Source organism: Triturus cristatus, chromosome 1_2 (genome assembly GCF_964204655.1).
Source record: "Triturus cristatus chromosome 1_2, aTriCri1.1, whole genome shotgun sequence".
NCBI lineage: Eukaryota > Metazoa > Chordata > Amphibia > Caudata > Salamandridae > Triturus > Triturus cristatus.
The window spans coordinates 682,988,810-683,015,230 of NC_140580.1; the positions used below are offsets into that span (position 1 = coordinate 682,988,810).

General features: G+C 41.9%; 1 protein-coding gene across 1 annotated transcript in view; it reads left to right on the plus strand.

Moving 5' to 3' along the window:
* NRG3 (neuregulin 3) overlaps window positions 1-26,421 on the plus strand; it is a 1,803,861-nt gene that overhangs the window by 1,605,110 nt on the left and 172,330 nt on the right. Inside the window, exon 6 of the mRNA XM_085608548.1 lies at window positions 12,740-12,866. Coding sequence (XP_085464674.1) covers window positions 12,740-12,866 — 127 coding nt within the window. The remainder of the gene's footprint in view (window positions 1-12,739; window positions 12,867-26,421) is intronic.

The window sequence follows — 26,421 nt, forward strand, 5'->3', positions numbered from 1 at the left end:
TAGTCTCGTTTATGAGCCGTTGATCCCTCTCCCTCTTTTATTCCAAAACGGATGCTTTATATAGCGCAAGATATTTGTGGGGTGATCCCAGAGGCGTAGAGATGGATAGCATCACACTCTATCAGGAGATCTATGGGTGTCACTAGGTCTTATAGGGATGTGACTTGCTGGGTGTGTGCACAGAGGTGCTGTTGGTGTGAGTTGTGTCTTTTTGGTCTACATGTGTGCAGGAGTACGTGATGGGGAGGCATATCGCTATGTAGTGTCCCAGCTAGTTGCAACGTGCCCCAAGATCACAGGTGTATATATCTCTCAACTCCTGGCATGTGGAGTGCTACGTGACCCTCCCCTGTGGCGCCAGTAATCTCGACCCTGTCTGTTCTCTGAAACCTCTTTTTGGGATAAATTTGGGATGTTTCTTTATAGTTTTAGGCGTTTCCCTCTGTCTCGCGTGATCTACTTTCTCCTTTGTAATATGTGTGAGGGGGTTGAAGGCTATTCTGTGCCCTCTTTTTATCCCTACCTATGCTGCCTTGTGGTGTCCGAGGTTGGAGCCCACTGTTTTCACTGGATGGTGCATGCAAGGTTTGACACATTTGTTAGTCACTACGCTTGATATGGGGTTGGGTGCTTCCAGTGTCCTACCTTTGTTTGCAGCTGCCGTGGACATTGGCAATCCCACTACCCAGGCAACACTCCTCTCCCTCTTACCACACCCTGCTTTCTTTTAGCATAATTGGGCCTGCTGTCCCTGGCTTGTGGCTAAGATCTCTATGATCGTGAGTTGTAAGGGCATGGCATGGTGACCAAACTTCTGAAAAGCAGGATAGATCCCAAAACATGGCTGAGTCATTATTTGCCTTGTGACCTCAAAAACTTGGAATTTGGGGAACAAAAAGTCTGCTGGATGTTGATGAGAAGCAACAAACACTGGGACTGCCTCAGACATTCTGGGACACATGGTAACCCTTGTGAACCCCCCCTTAACTGGAGGCATGGACTCGCGTGGTGGATGTTTTAGAGTTTTTTCTATCCCCGGAGAACAGAAATCCCGGCTCCCGCCACTGAGGGCAGCTTTGTTTTAGAATTGAAAGGGGGCGTCCATTGGATGAAGGCTTCTAGCTCTTTGGAGGCGCTGTACACACCATACAGGAGACATTGGGCCCAGGCCGGATGCCCGAGAATGAGGATCATTTGACCTTGTGATAAGAACCTGTCCCTATTGACTTTGGACACACGTATCTGGGTATCTGCTTTTTAAATACTTTCTCTGGGGGCCTTACTCCTCCTTCATCAGCCTGCCCTCACCCTAGGGTGTGGCCAGCCAACCTTACAGCAGCAGAGTGGGGCCTAGCTCCCAGAGTCACCCCTTATGTCGAACTATAGGAGAATACCCAGTCAACAGAACACATATAGCTGCCCAAAGCTCCAGGACCCCAATAAAATGTATGGATTCCTATTGCTGTAGGTTTGTCTTTTTACTTACCGAAGGGAGGGGGGATATTGGTTGCATCTGCTGTGGTTTTATCAGTGGTATTGCCATTATTTGTCTAGTCTATTGTGAGTTTTGGTTCTGAGGTTGCGTGAGGGCGCTACCTACCCATACTGTTACCCCGCCCTGCCCGAGCTGTGGGCCCAGATGTACTGAGTTGCCTGTCTGTAGTTGCTGCTATATGATTGTCCAACTACCTGATCCCTGCTGCGGGGGTGTAGTCGATGGCAGACCTTTCTGAGTGTGAATATAAGGTGCATTCTGATTTCTCTGAGCTTTTGTGGATGGACATTCATGGGGCTTTCAGGTGGCTGGCCCTGGCCCAACAATCTCTACTCATTGTATGCCTTTAACAGACATCTGTCTGCCAGGTGGCCCAACCTGTGGCATTAGTAACAATCCATAGAGTTCGGTTGTTGCCAACCTTCCAGGCCTCTACCACCATATCTATGATGGAACCCACTGGGGTTCTGCAGTAGAGTTCCCCTGGAGACTTGAGTCATTTGCATGGTCACAGCAAACACGGCCCCATCAAGAGTGGTCTTTTTCAATTTGTGCTGGACAAATTTAACATGGTCATACTGGACATGCTCCTGTTTTCCTCAATCTTTTTCTTGCTTATTTTTGTGGTAGTATAATATGTGGGCTTGTATCTCCTGCCAGAGTCCTGCCATGGTTTCGTATCAAACCCAACCACGCTGTGCAGCCCTCTCTGTATCTCGGCTGGTAGTCTTTTTTGAGAATATTGCAGAAGAATACAACCTGTGGGCCTGTATCGATCCATGGTTGTTCTGTCTCTTGTCCCCATGGTCCCCTTATTCCATCCAAGAAATCGGTTAAGCTCTCCCCTTGTTGGATAGTTTCTGTAATTAACCATCCTACATCTGGGAGGACAAGGAACATATCTCTCAGGGCTGTCCACATCAGGTGTCTGTAAGACTTGAACAGACTCCCTTCATGCTTGGTACCTGTTAGCATGATTACTGGGATTTTGGCTCAGGTGAACACCGCATTGGTCTATTCCCCGATAAGGCTACTTAACAGTCTCTTAATGTGACCTATCGCTAGGCTTCCTGCGGTGTTCTTCTCGAAACATGAGATCCTATTCCCTCCTCCATCCAGCAATAAAAGTAATTTTGTCCTTACCCCCTCTTCACCCATCTGAGCCATGACACATTTATGATCCCTGATGTTCCCCTATGTAGCAACGGGTACATTCTTACTTCAGGTGACTCTACGGGATTCTCCCTGAGCTGGCGTTCCCATCTTTATAGGCATTCATGTGTGTAGGGGAAGTTCCACTTTCATTGCTGCTCCCCTGGTGTGCATGGAAAGGCGCCATTTTTCCTGCGTCTTGGTTGGGTTAGTACCAGTCTGCCTAGTCTCTTAATTCAGTCAGCCCCTTCCCTATGTTGATTGAGTGGTGAAGCTCTATTTCCAGCTAAAAGCCACTCATTTGATTCTGCATCTGATTCTTCCCTGATCGGAGCCCTGTACCTACCCCTGCTTCCCTTATATGAGGATCACGCGGCTTTGTGTTCTTGCTGGCCTTCCTGGGTGCATGGTATTTCTGTCTCTAACCACGGCTCATGCCCTTCTTCCTCATCTCTTCTAGTTTGACTCCTTTGCTCTGAGCTATGGGCTGTTCTTTTTGGTGGGGCTTCCACATCAAACTCACTCTCTGTCATTTCCTCGGCCACCTGGGCAAATTCTGTAGCCTCACCCTCGTCATCAGTTACCGGAAGGCTGGGGCTCCCTTCCTCGCCCCCACTTGCTATGTTACTATCTAGAACCACCACAAATCGCCCTGTCATTTATGTATGTTTGTTTGAAACCAGTGGCAGTACGTGTTCTCCATGCTGCTGAGGTTCTATGTGTTAGATGGGGGGTTGAGCTTTTGGTTATTCTTTTGAGGGACTTGGGTTGGTCTGGAATTGTCTTGGCTTGCTGGCCTTTTGGTTTCTCATGTTCGGGCTTAACTATCTGTCTTCCGGTGGGGGGTCCATCAGCTCCTGCTATTGGTGTATTGTATTTTCCTAATACAGGGGGAGCTGGCATAAGCACTTCCATTGCTGCATATAGTGGAGAAGGCACTAACGCCTTGCTTGGTAGTGTAGGGTTATCGATCTGGGCCTCTTTGAAGATGGCCCATAACTCGAGAAATAGCTCTCTCCTGCCTCTCTTTGACCTGTGTGTTTAGTTTGTAGGTGTGTTCTAGTATGTTCAATTGTGTTAGTGTCAAAAGTTCCCTCCTTAGGCCAGGAAAAATGTATGTGCCTTTGCTTGTGCATGCCATTCTTGGCAAAACCTATTAAGATTATTTGCATGTGTGAGTAACCTGGTTTCCATGTGTTTAAATAGAGAATCCATGATAATGTTGGTAGTTTTGGGGACAAAATGTGACCCGACTGTCATTTTCACAGATCCAGCACATTTTATTAAAAATCATCAAAAGCCATTGTATTCCACGAGACAGGCATTGAAATCTTCTTTAGTTCCCTAAAATTACGAATTTCAATTGAACTATACAATGAGGCACAGGAAGTGGCTGATGCCCCTCGCATCCTTATCTTGTCGTTTGATCAACATTGCCAAGTCTCGGTTGGCGCCTCTGACCATTTTGCAGAGAGGTCAGTGGTTCTGGCCTAAGCACCATTTGAGCCAAGCACTGAAACTTTGTAAAACCTTGCAGCCTTTGAAAGTGTGTGCTTACCCCCATGAAACACACTCACACATTTCCTTTGAAGAAGTAGCTACTGGAACAGGTCATGGCTGAATTCTATCTAGTCAGAACTGAGTTTACGCCCTGCTTTTTTTACTGTCATGTCGAACATCTATGTTTGAACCTGCAGAGCATGGGTTCACGAGCATCATTAAGAAACTTTGCCATTGACTTTAACATTATAACAAAGTCTGGAGGAGAGCACCGAGGTGCTGTAATAACATTTGGAGTCAATCTCAGACTCGAAAGGAGCTAGAGATTTGTGTTTTCTTTATGCGTAGTATTACTTTTGCCTAATTAAAGTATGTTATTTTACTAATTTATACACTGACTCAATATTCAGTTAATAAGGGGTCTTCGGGTGTTTTACTCTGATCTAGGTTTTTAGGCTTTACCACTTCCTGGAGTAAGCCAAATACTGTTCTGCCTTGTTACCATTGATAGTTAATTGCTACAGGCTTGATCTTGGTAGTTAGGTTTGGGGTAATTTTGGGGTCCAATAGAACCAGGATATCAAGGCAGAAAATGTAATTTTCTTAATTGGAGATTGGTAATCAGCTCTGAGCCCGGAGAATTAGGTCTTGCAGGGAATGTCTGGATGGAGCAGGAGAGCTTATGTTATGCCTCTCTGGTCTGTGCCATAGCTACCAGGGGTTGAGCTCAGGTTTAAATTACTGAAACCTTTACTGGACCTAAAAAGAATAATTACATTATTACTTGTGGTGGACTACCATTCAGCCACATAATAATTCACTTTTTCACTGTGTGGTTATGTATGGTCTGCAGAATGGGGTCCTAGAGGTGTACTAAAACTGAAGGTCCCACTCCCACAGTGACTAGTGGTCCAGCGTTCCGATGAGCAATTGCCCAGTCTTCCACAACTTCCAGTCTCTCTCCTATGGGAGTTTAGTGACTCCATACTTAACCCATGGGGCAACATCCTTAGCACCAAACCCCATCCCTTTACGCTGATTTTGCAATACTATGGTATTTGTTAGGAAAACATCAGTGGAACTGACGTACCCAATGGTGCACGTGCATGAAAGAGGCTGATTCCCAGGACCTTTCAGAAACACCATACCCTTGCCAGGCCACCAGCCACTGCGACGGAACTGGATGTATTTGGAAACCTACAATAGACTCAAACTCATACTCTGGAGCCCATCTATCGATCAGGTGAAGAAGTTCCTATTTCTGTGGAAGCTGTTTTACTCAGAAATGTGTGCTCTGGGGTGTATTTGCTTCCAGAGGTAGCACTAAATTTTAGGGTTGATTGCCCTACTAACTCAGAGATTTTACATGCACCTACTAACCTGGGTAAACATTTTGAATGAGACCTGGGAATAGCAAAGAACCTAATGAGAAGCCATTGCATTTTCCCAAGATGGAAAGAACCAGAAGATTGTCTGTGTAAATCAGCATATTATTTGTAAACACCACAGGACAGTTGACAAACCAAATGGGAGGACCTCGATCTTCTAGATGAACTGTAGAAACATCTTGAAGTTTGAAAATTGGGACCAACAGATATGCATTCTTTAGGTCCAATCTCAATGAAATTTAAAGAAAGAATCTTATTTTAGCTGCTTTAGGAAGCAAAGAAATTGGACAATGAGAGGACAGAATTATGTGATCTGTATTATCAGCCATGGTTTGATTAGTACTGTTGTTTCAAGGCTGTTGTAAGTAGTAAATGAAAATTGGAAGCATAATCCAAGTCTTCTGATTGGCCATTGAAGTCAATTTACCCTCGCAAAAATCCAATTTAGCCCCTGGACTTTGGCGGTGGCTATAGTTTGAGAATTATTGAACAATCATCAGTCCATATGTGTTTTCTATAAGTTATATACATTGCACTTTCGTTGAAGCCCAAGCTGTTGCATGCCGTCTCTCAAAGGGAGGGTGAGCACTAGGCTGACATTGTGTGTGCTTCTATATGTCAATTGTTTAATTGAAACAGTAAAGTAAATATATAGCTTTTATTCTAATTTACACTGCGTATGTCTTATGTTTTCACAAACACACAATTTCGAACAGATTTAAAATACTGATTTGATTTTTATTTATGGAAAATAAATTATTTCATATATTTCCATTGTATTAGGAATATACTTCAAATTATTAAATCTCAAGGACTAAACAAATCCTGTGGGTTTTGGTTATTTGTAATCCGTTCACAGTTCAAGCTTGAAAGGGCAGAGCTACTGCTGGGTTCTTCTCTCTGCTTCAGAGGCATTCATGGCAGATACAAATCATATGAGTTTTACTTTTTTTTGCTGAAGTTTAGTCTACAGAGGGGCAATGGTCTTGCCTTTCCGGAAAGATGCAGTATGCTTTGTTCTGTTTGGAGACAAGCCTATTGGATGTCAGATGTTTTCATGCTGGAGTCAGCCATCTTACAGGAAGGAATTCTGCTGCTGTTTTTTTGTACCCACATTTCTTCAGTGAAATATGACCAACCTGAAACTAACCTGAAACTAAATCTCAAAGGCCTTGCATTACATCATTTTGTCATGAATAAGTACAAGGGACGGGTGAGAAACATTTCGGAACTGGCAGAAATGTGTCTTCATGTGATTGGATGTTTCTTTGAAAGTTCAGTATATCCACTTTTGAAGGACTTTCATATTTGATAAGTAGACGTTTAGTGAAAAAATGTGTGTACACCCATAAAAAACACATTTAGTATATTTTCAGGTTTCCCACTTGAATTCTCTAGCTGAGATCAATAACCTCTCATTCTCTTGATCTTGGTATTCAGACACATCCACACGTGGACGGATTGTCTTCTCGGAACCATTGCACCTTAAGGGACTGCTTGGAGGCGGGCCCAGGAAACATGAGGGAATTGATGGCCTGAGTGGCATTTCTACACAAATGTAATTGTTAAACATGAGTGTACTGGAAATATTTATGCAGACTTAATGTAATCTTTGTGCGCTAAGTTTATGTGGGCAGACACACCTACATACTTTCCTCAAGACGACAGGGTTGCTTGAGACATGCTATGAGGAATTCAAGACTTTTGGGTCAAATTAGGAAAAACTGCATTTATCCCAAATTAGGACTTTGAAACTCAAACATATTTTTAACTAAGTAATTGTTCGACAGCAATGTGGCTGAACCTTCTTCAAACAACAAACACTGGAATAACTTTTACTCTTTGGAGCTCCAAGCATGTGATACCCATAGATAACTGTAAGGTCATGTAAATTGTTTCAAACCTCCTGATGGCAAAACATAAGGCCTAATCACAATCTTAGCGGATGGCATACTCCGTCGCAAACATGACGGATATCCAGTCCACCATATTACAAGTTTCATGATATCCTATGGGACTTGTAATTCGGCGGACGGCAAATCCAGCACCTTTGTGACAGAGTATCACATCTGCCAAGATTGTTATCAGACCCTTAGATAATAATTCCACGTTGTCCCTGGTCAAAGCATTTTTAACCACAGATTTTGGTTCGACTACAGCCTCTGGTGAAAGGTACAAGGGCTTTTTGAAATGATATCACATGCAACCACCATATTAGTGTTTTTGAAGAATTTTGAGCTTCATAAATAGTTCTAAGTGTGAAGGCAAAATAATCACCGGGAAACCTGTATGTATCATCCAGCTGAGAGTACTAGAAAATCAATGTCAGGGGTGCCTTGGTCTGCATTAACTTTATAGGATTGTTAGATCTGGGGGTCTCTAGTTGGCAGGGTAGGTACCACTGTCCAAGTAGGGACCCTTGCTTCTAGTCAGGGAAAGGGGGATACACTGTTAAGATGACCCCTGCTCACCCTCTAGGTAGCTTGGCCTGAGCAGTCTAGGCTATCAAAGGCAATATGTAAAGTATTTGTACCAACACTCACAGTAACACAGTGAAAACACCACAGATTTACTCCACACCAGTTTTAAAAAAAGAAGGTATCTTTACTAAAAAATTCACAAGACCAAATACTACAGAAAAACCAACATACAATTAAAAAGGTTACTTTAAAGATAGTTCAAGAGTTTGTAGAAAGTACTCCAGAATGTAAAAATAAGTGTCCTGCACAGTGCGACTCTCAATGCACACAATGCGACACTCTCGTGCCCAACAGTACCTGTAGTTGCGATAAGGTTCCCAAAAGCTATAACAAGGAAGATGGCAAAGGCGATGCGATACACCTGAGACCTTGGGGAGGCTTTGCAGCAGCCCTGCTTCACGCAGCAGAGGTGGATGTGCCGGCTCCGATCTGTAGAGGGAGGATGCGATGACTTTGGCTTTCGTTGCGTAGGTTTCTTAGGGGGAAGCTTCACGTACAGGTACGATGCGACGATCTTCGGTGCGGTGCGGTGCGATGTGCGGCGCGGCGTTGACTTCTGGCGCCGCAACCCTCGATGCGTCGCGGTGTGCGGCGCAGCATTGACGTCGGCCGTCGCAACTCTCGATGCGTCACGGGACGGGACTCTGCGTCGACACACGCAGCGACTGGATTCTTTCACGCACCGGCAGTGGTGCGGCTCTCAACTGGTTTTGCGACGACCCTCGCAGTCAGGAATCTTCACGCACCGGGACGATGCTCGATGCACTCAGCGATGCGGGGACTCCGGGTGCTGCGATGACGCTGCGATGAAATTCTCCTCGCACTCTCGGTTCTGCGACTCGCAATCGGATGATGCGACCCTCAAACGGATGATGCGATGGGTACCAGTTACGCTTGTTCACGCTTCTACTTCCCAGCTCCCAAACACAGCAAAACGACCTCCTGCGGCCCCAAGACTAGGCAAGCACTCCAAGGCAGGTCAGAACTCTTTCAGCAGAGTTCCAGGGGAGCTGGTGGTGAAGTCCTTTTGTTCCTGGGACTTCTTAAAAGGGAGCCAGCTCTCCTCAGGCCCTTGGAGATCAGAATCAAAAGAAGGGGACACAGCAAAGTCCTTCCCCTCTCCTTGGCAGCAAAGCAAAACAGCAAGCAGGCAGTCTTCTCCTCTTGAGTTCTTTTCAGCTTTCTCCTTGGCAGAGGTTCCTTCCTAGTTCCAAAGTGATCTAAAGTTTAGGTGTCTGGGGTCCTCTTCTTATACCTCTCCAAGACTTTGTCTCTCTTTGTTTCAGTGGGGGGATTCCCCTGCTCAAACCGGTTCCTGGGTGTGCTCTGCCCTGGAGCACCTGGTTTCTTTCAGAGTGAGGGGCAGGGTCGTTAGATGCTCAGCAGGAGGTGGAGCCTTCTTTGTGCTGGCAGAGGCAGAGTCCTCAGCCTGGCCAGCAGGGGGTGGAGCCGGCATTTTGCTGGCAGCGGCAGCCCTATTCAAACCCAGGGGCTACTCCTCCCACCCATCTAGAGCAGATCTCTCTATTCACCCTGCTGCTGACTCATCCAGACTCCTGGAGCCACCTAGCCCATCACATGACACCAGTCAGCCAACCAGCACACAGGCACACAGGAAGGTTAAACAGGAGAATAGCTACTTTCTAAAAAGTGCTATTCTCACACTGTGAATTTAAAAACCATCTTGCTAAAAAGATGTATAATTAAAATCTGAACACAAAGATACCAAACTTGGATTTTCTATCTTGCCTTTAGGGGAAGATAGGCATGTAAACAGCCTCCCCCATTCTGTCCTATGGGCAAGATAGTCTCTCAGCAGTGAAAAACAAAAATGGCTGTAATTTACTACCAGTGCATGTTACACACCTCAGTACATGCCCTACCTTTCAGATACACTGCACCCAGCCCAGAGGGGTACCTAGGGCCACCATAGAGATGCCTGACATGTACAGAAAGGGAAGGATAAGGCCTGGTCAGTGGTTGCACTGGCCAGGTCGACATGGCAGTCCTGGACTGCACATAGGCACTGCAAGCAGGTCTAAAACATCATTTTAGCGCTACTCCTGTGGGTGGCACAATCAGTGCTGCAGTCCCACTAGTAGCATTTGAATCACCAACCCTGGCACACTCAGTGCACTTTACTAGGGGCTGACAGGTGAAACAAATATACCAATCATGGATAACCAATCAATATAACAATTTATACAGAGAGCATATGCACTTGAGCACTAATCAGCAGTGGTAAAGTGCCCAAAGTCCTATTCCCAACAACCACGGGTCAGAAAAAATAAAGGAGGAAGAAGCAAAAAGTTTGGGGATAACCCTGCAAAAAGGGCCATTTCCAACAAGGATACACTGAGATATGCTTTCATTATTTTTCAAAAAGCTTGTTCCTGTATGATTAACATTTGTTTTTTATTTGACGGTTGATTTTCCATTGGCTTCCATGGATCTTTAGGTAATATTATTCATGTTAGATTTCATAGGTGTAATTTCTACTTGTTTTGGATTGTTGATGTGATTCTTGTGCAAATCTTTCTTATTTTCCAGTGAGATTGTTTTCATTGTTTTTTTGTTTTCCATTATTATGATAAATGAGATTTTTGTGTATTCAATTCTTTTCATTTTTACTTTGTTTTTCTGATTGTTTTTTTTTTACTTAAACTAGGCGTAAATACGGAATCATATATTTAGTACTCTAGTTGTGTCATTTTTGCTTTTTATTCACAACACCCGTAGGACATGTCTGTAAGAATTTGTCAGGCTTTGCAGTCAAAGCAACCAAAGGTTTGCACTCACTGAAACCTGTTTACCTCAACGGAATTAACTAATGCCGCATTCACGGCCTTCAATATTCTCACATATGGTTTGCAGCACATTGTACCAAAGATTTAGAGATTTAAAAGGATTCAGGGAATACAGAGACATACTGCACTCATCGGGAAAATACTGACAATATTGTGTATGCTTTGTTCAATATATTCCATATACATTTCTTGTTTAGTACTATCATGTCCTTGCTGCTTGATCACGCAAAGTGATACAATAAAAAATATCAAAATAAATCCATCATTTGTAATTAAGACTAATACCCCTCTGATATTCTGCTGCTAACCGTTATCTGAATCAGTGCCACGAGTAGCACATGAAATTCTATCCTTTTTTTAAATGAACTATTTTTAGAAAGCTGCGTGCTTTCAGTGAAATGTTTCTCAATCTATGGGGCATATTCTCAAGCCCCTATCGCCACCGCAAAGTCATTTTAAGTGGCTTAATGCGGCTTAACGCTGCCTTGTGAATAGGGCACCCTTCACGCTGTTTTTAGTGTGAAAGGTGCGTGCAGTGGGTGTCGCGGTGGGCGTTCTACCGCAACACCCATTAGGGCATATTCTCAAGCCCCTATCGCCCCCACAACATTACTTTGAGTGACGTTGTTGTGGCGATAGGGGCTTAGCCCTATTCACAAGGCAGCATTAAGTCACGTTAAGTGGCTTAACGCGGCTTAACGCTGCCTTGTGAATAGGGCCCCCTTCACACTGTTTATAGCGTGAAAGGGGAATGCAGTGGGTGTTGCGGTGGGAGTTCTACCGCAACACCCATTGAGTTTGATGCTACCTCCTATTCTCAAGGGCAGCGCAAATAGGAGGTAGTGCCAACCTTAAGACTAGGAAAATCTGGTCTTAAGGTGGCAAAACGAGGAGAAATGCATTATTTCTCCTCTTTTTTACTTTTTCCATGTGTGCTACCTTGTGTAGCACACATGGAAAAAGCAAAATGCTATGGTTTGTTTATGTAAAGGAAGGTGTCCCTTCCTGTACATAAAGAAACCTTTTTTTCAAATGCCGTTTTGTAACTTACATGTGTGCTGAACGAAGCAGCACACATGTAAGTTACAAACTGGCATGTTAGGTTTGTTTATGTGCAGGAAGGGACACCGTCCTGTACATAAACAAACCTCCCTGCTTACAGACACCCTTGCATTCTGGTGCAAGGGTGCCTGCGTTGGCGCTAAGTTGTGAAACTTAGCGCCATCGCAGGAGGAAATACGATGCTGCACCATACCCTTGAGAATAGGGTGCAGCCTTGGGTTTCCGAAGTGGCGGAGAGAGGCGTTAAGTCAAAAAGGCTAACGCCTCTCTACGCCACTTCATTGAGTATATGGCCCTATTGTGTCACTGACACTCGCTGATATCTGCTTACTTTGCTAGACCATACTGGGTTCATATATACAACCGAGAAATGTTTTCCCTGACTTACCATATATCTACATGTTTGCAGAGTTTCTGCATTCTCTGAAGGATGTCAGATTTCACTTTTTAAATTTTTTAATGGCATGTTTAAATAAAGTCCACCATCTTGTGGTAAATGCTAGCTTTACTACTTAACTCAGCTTTCCATATAAAATACAGATATGTTCTTTGAAGCAGGCATATTAACCCTCTACGCTACTTAATTGCGAGTCAAAACTGCCACTGGACAAAACGCCCCCCTCTCTCTCTAGCAGCATTAATCACGCACAAAGAATTCGGCATTAGGTACTTTTATATCATACCTTATTGCTCAACACCGTGCCCCACCTGAGGTCAGTGCCCCCCCCCTTCCAGGTCAGCGCCCAGTGTGACCGCCACAGTCGCACCGTCCTAAAGAGTGACCTGACTCCTGTTGTATATGATGCACAAGTGCGTATAATGAATTGAGTTAATAACTGTGTTCTGTGCTTGCAGGAAACAAACAAAAAAGATCCAGGAGCAGATGAAGGAGACCCGAATTGGGAAAAACTATTGCTTGCATGCCTCGAGTGTGCTAGCAAAAGCTGATGTGATGGCACAAAGCAGGGTCCAACTACAAAAGGTGAGTGTTGTATGCCCTGAAAATCACCTGTGCACAAACAAATACAGAGGGTAGGAGCAAAACCGTCGAAACAGTTTATTTTATATTATTATTTTGATACTTATCTTAAAAAACATGTCTGTATTTATTTTTGGAGCGCATTACTCATATAAGTTCAAACATTCTTGAAGATTAATGACAAAGTGCATGTGCATTTTCAACATGATACACCTACGGCCATTAAACTGTACCAAAATAACCTCAAACTGTGCTAACAGTGAATGACAATAGGAAACACTGGGCAGTAGTATAAACAATCGCAAGGCACCCTGTATATTGGCAGATGGATGGGCAGATAAAACAAGAACTAGGCTTGTAAAATTCGGTAGACAAAAAAATAAACTGGAAACTCAGAGAAAAAGAGACAAACAAACATAGACAGACAGAGACGGACGGACGGACAGATGGATGGATGGATGGATGGATGGAATGAGAAGACAGATTAAACAAAGAAAAGAGCATACAAGGTAGAACAGAAATATTTAAAAAACTGTCACAAGTGTGGACACTGCATTAAGGCGGATCACATATACACAAATCTAGACCAGACACCTACCAAAGAGCAGTATTAGGAAAACAACTCAAGAACAAAATAGATTAAAATAGTATTGTAGAACACCATTGGCCATCTTTGCCTTTACTACTTGATGCATGATCATGATTCATCTGTTGCACTTGTAGAGTTCCAAAGATTGTAACATATCTTTTCCTTGTGCCTCTGACTGCCTTACAGTCCATCAGCATGAGTTTGTGCACTTCCTCCTTGAAGGCCCTCACTCAGAGTGGGGAGGGGAATTCAGATACCTGTAAGTCCAAGCAAAAATGGGAATGGGAACTTTGTAGTAAACACTGTGGCCCCGAAATATCCCCTAACAAAGTTTAGCAGGACAAACCTGGAAAAAGTTAATGGGGCAAATGAGAAGAGAGACTATGATACACATGGAAATTGGTGAGGAAAGTAACTGTTTCTAACAGTATGTAATTCCTTTTTTTTACTTTGGCAAACCAGTTATCAGAGGTATTTATTTCAACAAATAAATGTGTTACCCCTGATGATAGGGATTCACTGTATGGGGAACTACTGCTGAGTTTCACCAAACTACGAAACAAAGCTTAAGTGGAACCACAGAGTAAGTGAAGACTCTGATTTGACTGCAGAAGATAAATAGGTGATGGTGGACTCTTTTTTCCCCAACTTCTACCGCCACCTGCAAGAGCACAAAAAGCAGTCTCTTCAGCCTCACTTTCTTTGTTGTTTGCGCAAAGGTGGAAATCAAACTACATTGAGAGTACCTTGTGTTATTTCAGCTTGATATGTCAGTCTTTAGGAGCTAGTGCAGGGGGAATGAATTCCTCTGTTTGACAACATAAAATATTGCTGGATGGAGCAGAAAACAGATGGAGTTTTCTGTGATATTCTATGAACACTCTCTTAGAAGGCGACAATTCAAGTTCAGAAAGTACAGGCTCCTCTAAAGGGCAGACTTAGAGACATTTATTCTAACTACTCCTTTGTCCCTTTCGTGCTATTACAAGTCAAATAAATTAGTTAATGACCTTGTCCACACATACACTCCCATTTCTTCTTACGGGAGTGATGATAAGGCAATTTACCATGCTTGTTATGCGATTTGATTATCCCTTGTTAAACAGATAACATGTCATGATATGAATCACTTTGTATGATATCAGAGGGAAAATGACATTGTGGGCTAGTGTACAATGCCTGTGTACCAAACCAGTTGATGTATTTTGAATACCAACTTTTTTTCTCTCAGCATTATTTTACAATACAAGCAGCTACCATTCCATGGGATTACTTTAATTTCTTAAATTCATATCAGCTGCTTTCAAGGGTCAGTATCTGACTGATGATTTGTGACTGCAATTGTGGTCACAAACCATCCATATATAAGGAGAGAGGGATGCTCTTTAGAAGCCTTATTTCCTTGGCGATTTCAGTATAGGTCACAACGTGTACATTTGCTTTTTCGACTCATAATGCCACATCGTGAATTTGGTGTTCCTCCTCCATCGCGATAGACATGTGACACCATTTTGTCATTTATTGGACTCTTGTAACTGAATGAATGAAGGACTCTGAGGATAGCACACAATAATATCATCCCTTCCATTTGATGGTAATGTATTACTTTTAATCAGGGGTTATCCTTTTATCAAATTCTTACTCAAATGATTACCTTCTTCTCTAGTCATCACAATTAGAATGCACTAGAACCATAAATTCATAAGTTTATTGACAGATCAAAAAATATGCGTTTCACCATCAAAACATAAAACAAGCTGCAAAAATACATAATTAAAACCAATAATAGTTAATCAAAATAAATAAATAAAATGCAATAATTCCAACATTGCATGAATACAAACACAAAAAGATTCCTAAAAGGCCTAGACAAGTGGAGAAAATGCACTCAAAAGCTTCAAAGCCTAGCTAACAGACAGTGACTAGGTTGTATGACATAATTTCGACAGACAGAAAATCGACCTACAAATATATCGCAACAAAAATATCGATGTCAAGAATATCGACATCCTATCTACAACATGGTAAGTACAAAAATATCGAAAATTAAATATCGATGTCAAAAATATCGTTATTAAAAATATTGGGTTTTTTTTACTTTAAAAATATATGTAAAATAAACCAAATTATACTTAGAAATTAAATAAATATAATTAAATATATTGTATAATATTTAAAATGTATAATTAATATATATAATTTAATAAAACTTTAATTAAACATATACATATAATATATAATATATATACTTACTTAATAATTAATTTTACTAATAATTTCTGTAACGTATAAATTATTAAATGTTTTTAAAAATTACCAATACATCTATACACATAAAATAATAATATTAATAAATATTTAATAATTACATATAGCAAATAATAATCAATATTTTTAATGTGAATACTTTTTATTATTAATGATATATTACAATAGCAAAAATAATACAAAAAATATGAAATATCAGACACAATAAAACTACTAGTCCAACTCCAACAAAAACAACAGAATGTAAAATGTTGGATACCGTAGGGGTAAAAATTACTATTCCAACTCCAAAGAGTGCAACAGTAGGGAAAGCGTTGGATAGCGTAGGGTTAAAATTACTATTCCAACTCCAGAGAGTGCAATAGTAGGGAAAGCGTTGGATAGCGTAAAGGTAAACATTACTATTCCAACTCCAGAGAGTGCAACAGTAGGAAAAGCGCTGGATAGCGTAGGGGTAAAAATTACTATTCCAACTCCAGAGAGTGCAACAGTAGGAAAAGCGCTGGATAGCGTAGGGGTAAAAATTACTATTCCAACTCCAGAGAGTGCAACAGTAGGGAAAGCGTTGGATAGCGTAGGGGTAAAAATTACTATTCCAACTCCAGAGAGTGCAATAGTAGGGAAAGCGTTGGATAGCGTAAGTGTAAAAATTACTATTCAAACTCCAGAGAGTGCAACAGTAGGGAAAGTGTTGGATAGCGTAGGGAAAATAATAACTATTCCAACTCCAGAGAGTGCAACAGTAGGAAAAGCGCTGGATAGCGTAGGGGTAAAAATTACTATTCCAACTCCAGAGAGTGCAACAGTAGGGAAAGCGTTGGATAGCGTAGGGGTACAAATTACTATTCCCACTCCAGTAAGTGAAACAGTAGGTAAAGCGCTGGATAGCGTAGGGGTAAAAATTACTATTCCAAATCCAAAGAGTGCAACAGTAGGGAAAGCGTTGGATAGCGTAGGGGTAAAAATTACTATTCCAACTCCAAAGAGTGCAACAGCAGGGAAAGCGTTGGATAGCGTAGGGGTAAAAATTACTATTCCAACTCCAGAGAGTGCAACAGTAGGGAAAGCGTTGGATAGCGTAGGGGTACAAATTACTATTCCCACTCCAGTAAGTGAAACAGTAGGGAAAGCGCTGGATAGCGTAGGGGTAAAAATTACTATTCCAACTCCAAAGAGTGCAACAGTAGGGAAAGCGTTGGATAGCGTAGGGGTAAAAATTACTATTCCAACTCCAGAGAGTGCAATAGTAGGGAAAGTGTTGGATAGCGTAAGGGTAAAAATTACTATTCCCACTCCAGAGAGTGCAACAGTAGGGAAAGTGTTGGATAGCGTAGGGAAAAGAATTACTATTCCAACTCCAGAGAGTGCAATAGTAGGGAAAACGTTGGATAGCGTAGGAGTAAAAATTACTATTCCCACTCCAGTGAGTCCAACAGTAGGGAAAGCGTTGGATAGCGTAGGGGTAAAAATTACTATTCCCACTCCAGAGAGTGCAACAGTAGTGAAAACGCTGGATAGCGTAGGGGTACAAATTACTATTCCCACTCCAGTAAGTGAAACAGTAGGAAAAGCGCTGGATAGCGTAGGGGTAAAAATTACTATTCCCACTCCAGTAAGTGAAACAGTAGGGAAAGCGCTGGATAGCGTAGGGGTAAAAATTACTATTCCAACTGCAGAGAGTGCAACAGTAGGAAAAGCGCTGGATAGCGTAGGGGTAAAAATTACTATTCCAACTCCAGAGAGTGCAACAGTAGGGAAAGCGTTGGATAGCGTAGGGGTACAAATTACTATTCCCACTCCAGTAAGTGAAACAGTAGGGAAAGCGCTGGATAGCGTAGGGGTAAAAATTACTATTTCAACTCCAAAGAGTGCAACAGTAGGGAAAGGGTTGGATAGCGTAGGGGTAAAAATTACTATTCCAACCCCAGAGAGTGCAATAGTAGGGAAAGCGTTGGATAGCGTAAGGGTAAAAATTACTATTCCCACTCCAGTGAGTCCAACAGAAGGGAAAGCGTTGGATAGCGTAGGAGTAAAAATTACTATTCCCACTCCAGTGAGTCCAACAGTAGGGAAAGCGTTGGATAGCGTAGGGGTAAAAATTACTATTCCCACTCCAGAGAGTGCAACAGTAGTGAAAACGCTGGATAGCGTAGGGGTACAAATTACTATTCCCACTCCAGTAAGTGAAACAGTAGGAAAAGCGCTGGATAGCGTAGGGGTAAAAATTACTATTCCCACTCCAGTAAGTGAAACAGTAGGGAAAGCGCTGGATAGCGTAGGGGTAAAAATTACTATTCCAACTGCAGAGAGTGCAACAGTAGGAAAAGCGCTGGATAGCGTAGGGGTAAAAATTACTATTCCAACTCCAGAGAGTGCAACAGTAGGGAAAGCGTTGGATAGCGTAGGGGTACAAATTACTATTCCCACTCCAGTAAGTGAAACAGTAGGGAAAGCGCTGGATAGCGTAGGGGTAAAAATTACTATTTCAACTCCAAAGAGTGCAACAGTAGGGAAAGGGTTGGATAGCGTAGGGGTAAAAATTACTATTCCAACCCCAGAGAGTGCAATAGTAGGGAAAGCGTTGGATAGCGTAAGGGTAAAAATTACTATTCCCACTCCAGTGAGTCCAACAGAAGGGAAAGCGTTGGATAGCGTAGGAGTAAAAATTACTATTCCCACTCCAGTGAGTCCAACAGTAGGGAAAGCGTTGGATAGCGTAGGGGTAAAAATTACTATTCCCACTCCAGAGAGTGCAACAGTAGTGAAAACGCTGGATAGCGTAGGGGTACAAATTACTATTCCCACTCCAGTAAGTGAAACAGTAGGAAAAGCGTTGGATAGCGTAGGGGTAAAAATTACTATTCCCACTCCAGTAAGTGAAACAGTAGGGAAAGCGCTGGATAGCGTAGGGGTAAAAATTACTATTCCAACTGCAGAGAGTGCAACAGTAGGAAAAGCGCTGGATAGCGTAGGGGTAAAAATTACTATTCCAACTCCAGAGAGTGCAACAGTAGGGAAAGCGTTGGATAGCGTAGGGGTACAAATTACTATTCCCACTCCAGTAAGTGAAACAGTAGGGAAAGCGCTGGATAGCGTAGGGGTAAAAATTACTGTTCCAACTCCAAAGAGTGCAACAGTAGGGAAAGCGTTGGATAGCGTAGGGGTAAAAATTACTGTTCCAACTCCAAAGAGTGCAACAGTAGGGAAAGCGTTGGATAGCGTAGGGGTAAAAATTACTATTCCAACTCCAGAGAGTGCAATAGTAGGGAAAGCGTTGGATAGCGTAAGGGTAAAAATTACTATTCCCACTCCAGAGAGTGCAACAGTAGGGAAAGTGTTGGATAGCGTAGGGAAAAGAATTACTATTCCAACTCCAGAGAGTGCAATAGTAGGGAAAACGTTGGATAGCGTAGGAGTAAAAATTACTATTCCCACTCCAGTGAGTCCAACAGTAGGGAAAGCGTTGGATAGCGTAGGGGTAAAAATTACTATTCCCACTCCAGAGAGTGCAACAGTAGTGAAAACGCTGGATAGCGTAGGGGTACAAATTACTATTCCCACTCCAGTAAGTGAAACAGTAGGAAAAGCGCTGGATAGCGTAGGGGTAAAAATTACTATTCCCACTCCAGTAAGTGAAACAGTAGGGAAAGCGCTGGATAGCGTAGGGGTAAAAATTACTATTCCAACTGCAGAGAGTGCAACAGTAGGAAAAGCGCTGGATAGCGTAGGGGTAAAAATTACTATTCCAACTCCAGAGAGTGCAACAGTAGGGAAAGCGTTGGATAGCGTAGGGGTACAAATTACTATTCCCACTCCAGTAAGTGAAACAGTAGGGAAAGCGCTGGATAGCGTATGGGTAAAAATTACTATTCCAACTCCAAAGAGTGCAACAGTAGGGAAAGCGTTGGATAGCGTAGGGGTAAAAATTACTATTCCAACCCCAGAGAGTGCAATAGTAGGGAAAGCGTTGGATAGCGTAAGGGTAAAAATTACTATTCCCACTCCAGTGAGTCCAACAGAAGGGAAAGCGTTGGATAGCGTAGGAGTAAAAATTACTATTCCCACTCCAGAGAGTGCAACAGTAGTGAAAACGCTGGATAGCGTAGGGGTACAAATTACTATTCCCACTCCAGTAAGTGAAACAGTAGGGAAAGCGCTGGATAGCGTAGGGTTAAAAATTACTATTCCAACTCCAGATAGTAAAACAGTTGGGAAAGCACTGGATAGCATAGGGATTCTATAAACATAATAACCAATTAAATAATTAGTTATAAAAAAATAGCATATTAATAATTAATTTACAATATGTATTATCAAATACCAATTATTTAAAATAATTATTTATATAAATAACTTTAAATTACATCCCACACTATTCCCCCTTTAACACACAACACACTACACATACAAAATACACAATACATTTAAATATCAGTTTATCTATTATTTACAATTCATAATACATTCTTTATAATTAATATACTTATTATTTACAAATGTATACATATTAACTACCAAATTACAATTATTCACAAATTAATTATTAATTAACAATACATTAATTAGCAATAACAACAAATAACATGGAATAATAAATTATTTATATTTACTATATTTAACGTACTAATAACAATTAAATACCAATTAATAATTAATTAACAATTAATTATTATTAATTACAAATAAATAACAATTATCAGTAATTATTTGAATTTAATTACATCCCACCCTATTCCCCTATAAACCCACAACCCACTACACATAAAAATTCACATAATTAATTGAATCATCAATTAATCACTTAATAAAATTAAATCACCAATTAATTAGTAATTAACAATTAATTAATTAACAATACCAATAAAAAAATATTAATATTAAACTAATTATAACTTATATAATTAACCAATTAATAAAATTAATGTACAATTAATAATTAATTAACTATTAATTAATCAATTAATATATTTAATTAACAATTAGTAATTAATTAACAATTAATTAATCATAAATACCAATTAAACAATACATATTAATTAATTAATTATAATTAAATTACTTCCCACCCTATTCCCCTATAAACCCACAACCCGCTCTGATACTAAAACGCTAAATTATATTTTACATAATTATTAATCTCTAAACATTTATTTTTAAATGTATTAAAATACATTACAATAGTCTTTAACATACAAATAAAATACATATTAAAATACATTACACTAATAAAATATCGATATTCTTGACATCGAAATTTTGATTACGATATTACTTACATCTATATTAATGACTTCGATATTATTAACTTCGATAATACTTACCTTGGGGTCGATATTCTGTCCATCGATATTCTTGACTTCGATATTCTTTACTTACGATATTTCCAACTCGATATACTTGTAGTTCGAAATTTAAAACTCGATATTTAGACTGCTCACCCAGTGACTAATAAGCCAGGCTGACGAGAGGCATTTGGATACAGCCACCACAATCACTGTTGAAGAATCACTTTTACAGGCCTTAGGCACAGTTGTTTGGATAGTTAGGCTCAAAGTCAACAAAGGGGAACAATACACCTAGCTCTGGGTTTGGCATATTTTGGACAAAACAACAAATTTTGCTCAGTTTTGTAAAAAGCCTAAATAATCGACACTGAGTGGCCCAAGACTTTGCAGAGTCCCACGATGAAGTGTAAGAAGCAATTGGGAGAGTCCCATCCCTGAACTACGAGAACAAAGAATGAGTATGCACAGGTCGGATGTAATTTACAAATTCCGCTGCCCTAGGCATAGATTTGTGCAGTAAACAACGTCCTGTAAGGCTCCCTGTGTGTATTGTTGAGCAGCAATTGCTCCCAATATTCAGATTTACCCACTGCACCCTCAGCGGTCAGGATAGAGGATGGGGCTTCCCAGAAATTTGCTAGGCCAACTCAGATCAAGTTTTTTTTTACTTAGGTCAGCCCCTTGATCATCCTGGAACATTGTAGTTTATTCATATCAATGAGGCCCTCTCTATAGGGACTTAGTTCTTCAGTGGCCCAAATACGGACCGAGCAAGGCAACCAGCTCCGACACAGGGTTAAGAATAAGATCAAGGTCCAATGTTAAAGGCACCAGAGGTGCCCCCCCCTCCTAGACCAGTAACAGCTCTAATATTGTGGTTTTCACTAGTATCCAAAATACCCATATGGCAATATTCCCATAATTCAGTATCATGTAGTGCCACAGCCCTTGCTTGGGTCTTGTAGATCTCTGTTGCAGGAAGAATCAGGAGCCATGAGGCCTTTTTAGCAATTCCAAGGATTGCCGCTACGCTATGATTTAAGAGATGTGAGCTTTTTGAGGATCTGTGGGCTCCAAGAGCCAGAATCTGCCAGCTGGATCCCCAAATAGTCAAAGTCCCTGGCTTTTCCAGTGCTTCCCTTGCCAGGTTTGCAGTGGCCATCACCCTTTTCTTCTTGGAATAGTCATCTGCTTTGTTTTGGAAGCATTAATTTCAACAATGTGCTAAGAACAAAAGAGATTACATTTATTAACAAGATGTTGGAGACCCACCCTCATTTTAGTCAATCAAAGGATATCATAGGCAAAGAAAAGAGCTGGAACTTTCTGTCCTGCAAGAGTGGGGAAATCATTAACACAAGTAGTCAAAAACTTGATATAAAGGAGGAAGATAGTAGGAGCCAAAACACAGCCCGAAGCACACTCGTCAACAAAATTTGGCTGGGTTAGTTGTTCTTTCATGCCACATCGAACACTAGCAAAATTCTCCTTGTGGAAGTGCATAATAATGGCTGGGATATCACAGGGAATCCCCATCTCAGAAAGGACCTCCTATAATTTCTTCCTAGGTACAGGTTGAAAGCAGCAAGAAGATTAATAAATGTTACAAAAAGTTCTCCCCCTCCAATGTCTAAAGCTTTCCATTTAACCAAAAGGAAGTGGGAGACTTGGTCAGTCAAACTGGTCTTAGATCTAAATCTAAAGAGTCCACACCAGTTTACAAAAATAGCCAATATTTATCTGAATAAAACGAGACCAAAACGACAAAATTCCAACATACACAAGTAAAAACTATCACTTTTCCAAGGTGAAATACGTTCAAGCCATAGAAATTAATGGATGCATTTCTTTGAGCACAAAGTACCTTGGATGCATCAAAATTCAAATGCGAAATGGGCGAAGGAGAGGTGAGGCACATGAAAAGCAAAGCAATGTGTCGGTTCCTTACTGCCAGGGGAGGTGATGCATCGGTCCCTTACTTCTGCGCAGGGGAGGTGATGCATCGGGGCCTTGCTGTCAGGAGAAGTGATGCACCGATCTCCGGACATGGGACCTCGGTTCCTTACTGGGGGCAACGTCGATGAAGAAATCGGTGCCCAGGGATGATGCGTCAAAAATCCAGACGGGCTGCGCCGATTCCACAAGGATGAAGCAGGTGCTGCGGTGGAGTTGGAGAAGTGTGTCATTGACTTCAGTGAAGCAGTGCTTGAAACTCATGCTGCAGTGGTTCTTCTGACATGCTGCGATGGAAAGCTGGGGCCTGTGGTGAAAGCTGTGGTTGATGCACCAATCTGAAACCATGCTCAGGTGCCAGCAGTGGTAATGCGTTGAAGTTAGTAGCAATGCGTCAACAAAAACAGATGCTGGGAGTCGATGCTTAGATTTTCTCCTTCAGTTCATCAGATTCTACTTCCAAGGGCCTAGGAACTGGATTTGTCACTACTTGGCAAGTCAGGACTCTCAGCAGATGAACCCAGACACTGGTCAGTGAAGGTTTTGCTAGCACACTTCTTACCATGGGTCAAGCACACACAAGCCCTTGGAGAACCCTGGAAGCAAAATAAAGAATGCAAAGTCCAGTCGCAAAGTCTAGTCCTTTCAGCAGCAGGCCAGCACAACAAAGCAACAGGCAGAGTGTCAGTTCCTCCTACGGCATCCAGTGCTTCTTCCTGGCAGAATGTCCTCAATCCAGAAGTGTTCTCCTTTGAGAGTGTCAGAGGTCCAATACTTATACCCCCTTCTGCCTTTGAAGTAGGCAAACTTCAAAGGAAAGTCTTTGTAGTGCACAAGACCCTGCCTTTTTCATAACCTGGCTCCAGACACACTACAGGGGGTGGAGACAGCTTTGTGTGAGGACAGGCACAACTCATCCCACCACTCCATCTCAGGAAGGCCCATTAGCCTGGTAATGGCCCATCAGAATATGCAAGGCACACCTCACCTCCCTTTGTGTGACTGTCTAGATTAAATGCAGAAGAGCTCAACTGTCATCCTAACCCAGATGTGGATTCTACAGACAGCCAAAGCACAGAATGGTTATGCACGAAAATGCCCACTTTCTAAAAGTAGCATTTTCAAACACACAATTTAAAAACCAGCTGCACCAAAAAATGTACTTTTAAATTGGGAGTTCAGTGACCTGAAACTTCAAATCTATATCAGCTCTTAATGGGAAATCACACCTAAAAGATATTTCAAGGCAATACCCATGTTACCCTATGGGGAAGATAGAGAAAAAAGAAAATAGCGTCTGTTCACTATTAGGACATGCAAAACACACCAGTACATGTCCTATCTTTTAAATAGACAGCACCCTGCCTATGGGGCTGCCTTGGACCTACCTTAGGGGTAACTTACTTGAAGTAAATGTGAAGGTTTCGGCCTGGCAAGTGGGTCCACTTGCCAGGTTGAAATGGCAGTTCAAAACTGCACACACAGGCACTGCAGTGGCAGGTCTTAGACATGTTTGCAGGGCTACTAATGTGGGTGGCACAATCAGTGCTGGAGACCCACTAGTAGCATTTGATTTACAGGCCTTGGGCACACCTGGTGCACTTTACTAGTGATTTACTTCTAAATCAAATATGCCAATCATGGATTAACCAATCACCAATACAATTTACACACAGAGCACTTGCACTTTAGCACTGATCAGGAGTGGTAGAGTGCCAGGGTCCTAAAACCAGCAAAAACTAAATTCAGCACACAGTCATAAATCAGGAGGTCAGAAGAAAAAAACAGGGACAATCACACCCCAAATGCCAAGTCTAACAGTGGCCCACTCACTGGGCAAAATGGGCAACTCAGCTAGCTTCCTTAAATACCCACCACTTAGACATATTAATCGCCAAATTTCTTTAGGTTGTTATTAGAAGAGGCACCTAAAAGGTCAGACCATTTATCTCCTGGCCAACTCCTGTCTTGATTGCTCTAAGGAGATTTCTCTTAGCCTCTCTGCAATGTTTCGTGGGAAACCTTACAGGAGCTCTCGTGAACTTTTTGAGAAAAATATCTTTAAGGCCATCAAATAATTTGGAGTGCTTGGCTACAATAATTTTGTTGTTCACCCATTTGTCGGACATAAACACCATGTGCGAAACAACGGAGTACATATCTGAAAGTACCTTTGGAGAAGAACACACCGCCTCCCGCCTCACATTCCTACGATTATTCATGACCTCCAATTGTTGATCATGCAGCTGAAAAAAAGGGGGTGAAAGGTGGGAGAACAACTTCTTCATAGTTAACACTAGGGGATTATGGCCGCTCTCTTCCATCTCAGACACTTTCTTACCATCCATCAGCCTCCATAGTTTAAATGTCTAAAAGATATATTCAATAAATCCTATTTGTAACCCTCTTCTAAACATGGGAACAGAACAGGCATAGCATCAGAATGTGAGCGACCATTGCAGGCTCATAATCTATTGACTAGAGTGAGGTCTGCCACTTCGAGAGCAGCCCTTGTGATGTCCTTTTTGATAGAGAAATTTGTTCAGGGATTCCCCAGACTAAGTCCTCATCATGGAACAAATCCTGAGTTATACCATTGGGTTCATATGTGAAATTTGAGTCACCTGCCATGATAACATTACAAGACTCTGAGTGGAGGACCAAATTCTCATCCAACAGGTGGAGCTAAGGTGATTCTTGCTTATTACCAAAACCCTAATGTTAATCCACAAAAGAGAAGTAGCCTTAGAGAAGGAGAAAATTAGCCCTTGGATATCCGACGATCCTGTTTAAAGTTCTACTACAGAACAGGAAATTGTGGTGTTCACCCAGACAAGCAACCCACCCGATGGGCTCCCTGCTAAGGACTTAATTGCAGTGGCACAAAAACTCTTGAACTCGCTTCTGTGTACATGCACAGTTGTCACACAAAAAGAAGGAGGGTACTAGGAGCTAAGTTAGAAAATAGAGGTCCAGTTCCCATGCTCCTCTAGAGTTAAATGTATATACTGGAAGGTGACTGTTCCTAAAAAGATGGGCAGAGAAAAGGAGAACCAGTAAAGGGTAACAAAACCACCCAATTGGAAGTCAATACGGGTGAGACAAAAATGGGGAAATTAATCCTTGAGTATATAGTGCCCTCACACACCCTTACAGGTGTCATACTTCATTTCAGGGCGAAGCTCCTCGTGGGGGTGGTGCTGCAGTCCCTCACGGGCCCCGCAAGAGGGCTCTTTAGCGGAGATCTTTTGAGGAGCCGCTGCAGTTGTGCATGGGGGTGTGTGGGCCTAGACAAGTGAGGTGAGTGAATGTTAAAATGACTAAGTGGAACCCTGAAACTAAGTATTTATTCACGGGTCCAGATAGGCGGTTTAAAACGTAGTGAATCCTGGAGCTCCTCTTTGGAAAAAATGTAGAGGGTGGACGTGTAACTCACCGCTGCTCTCAGGATAGGTGCTGTGGT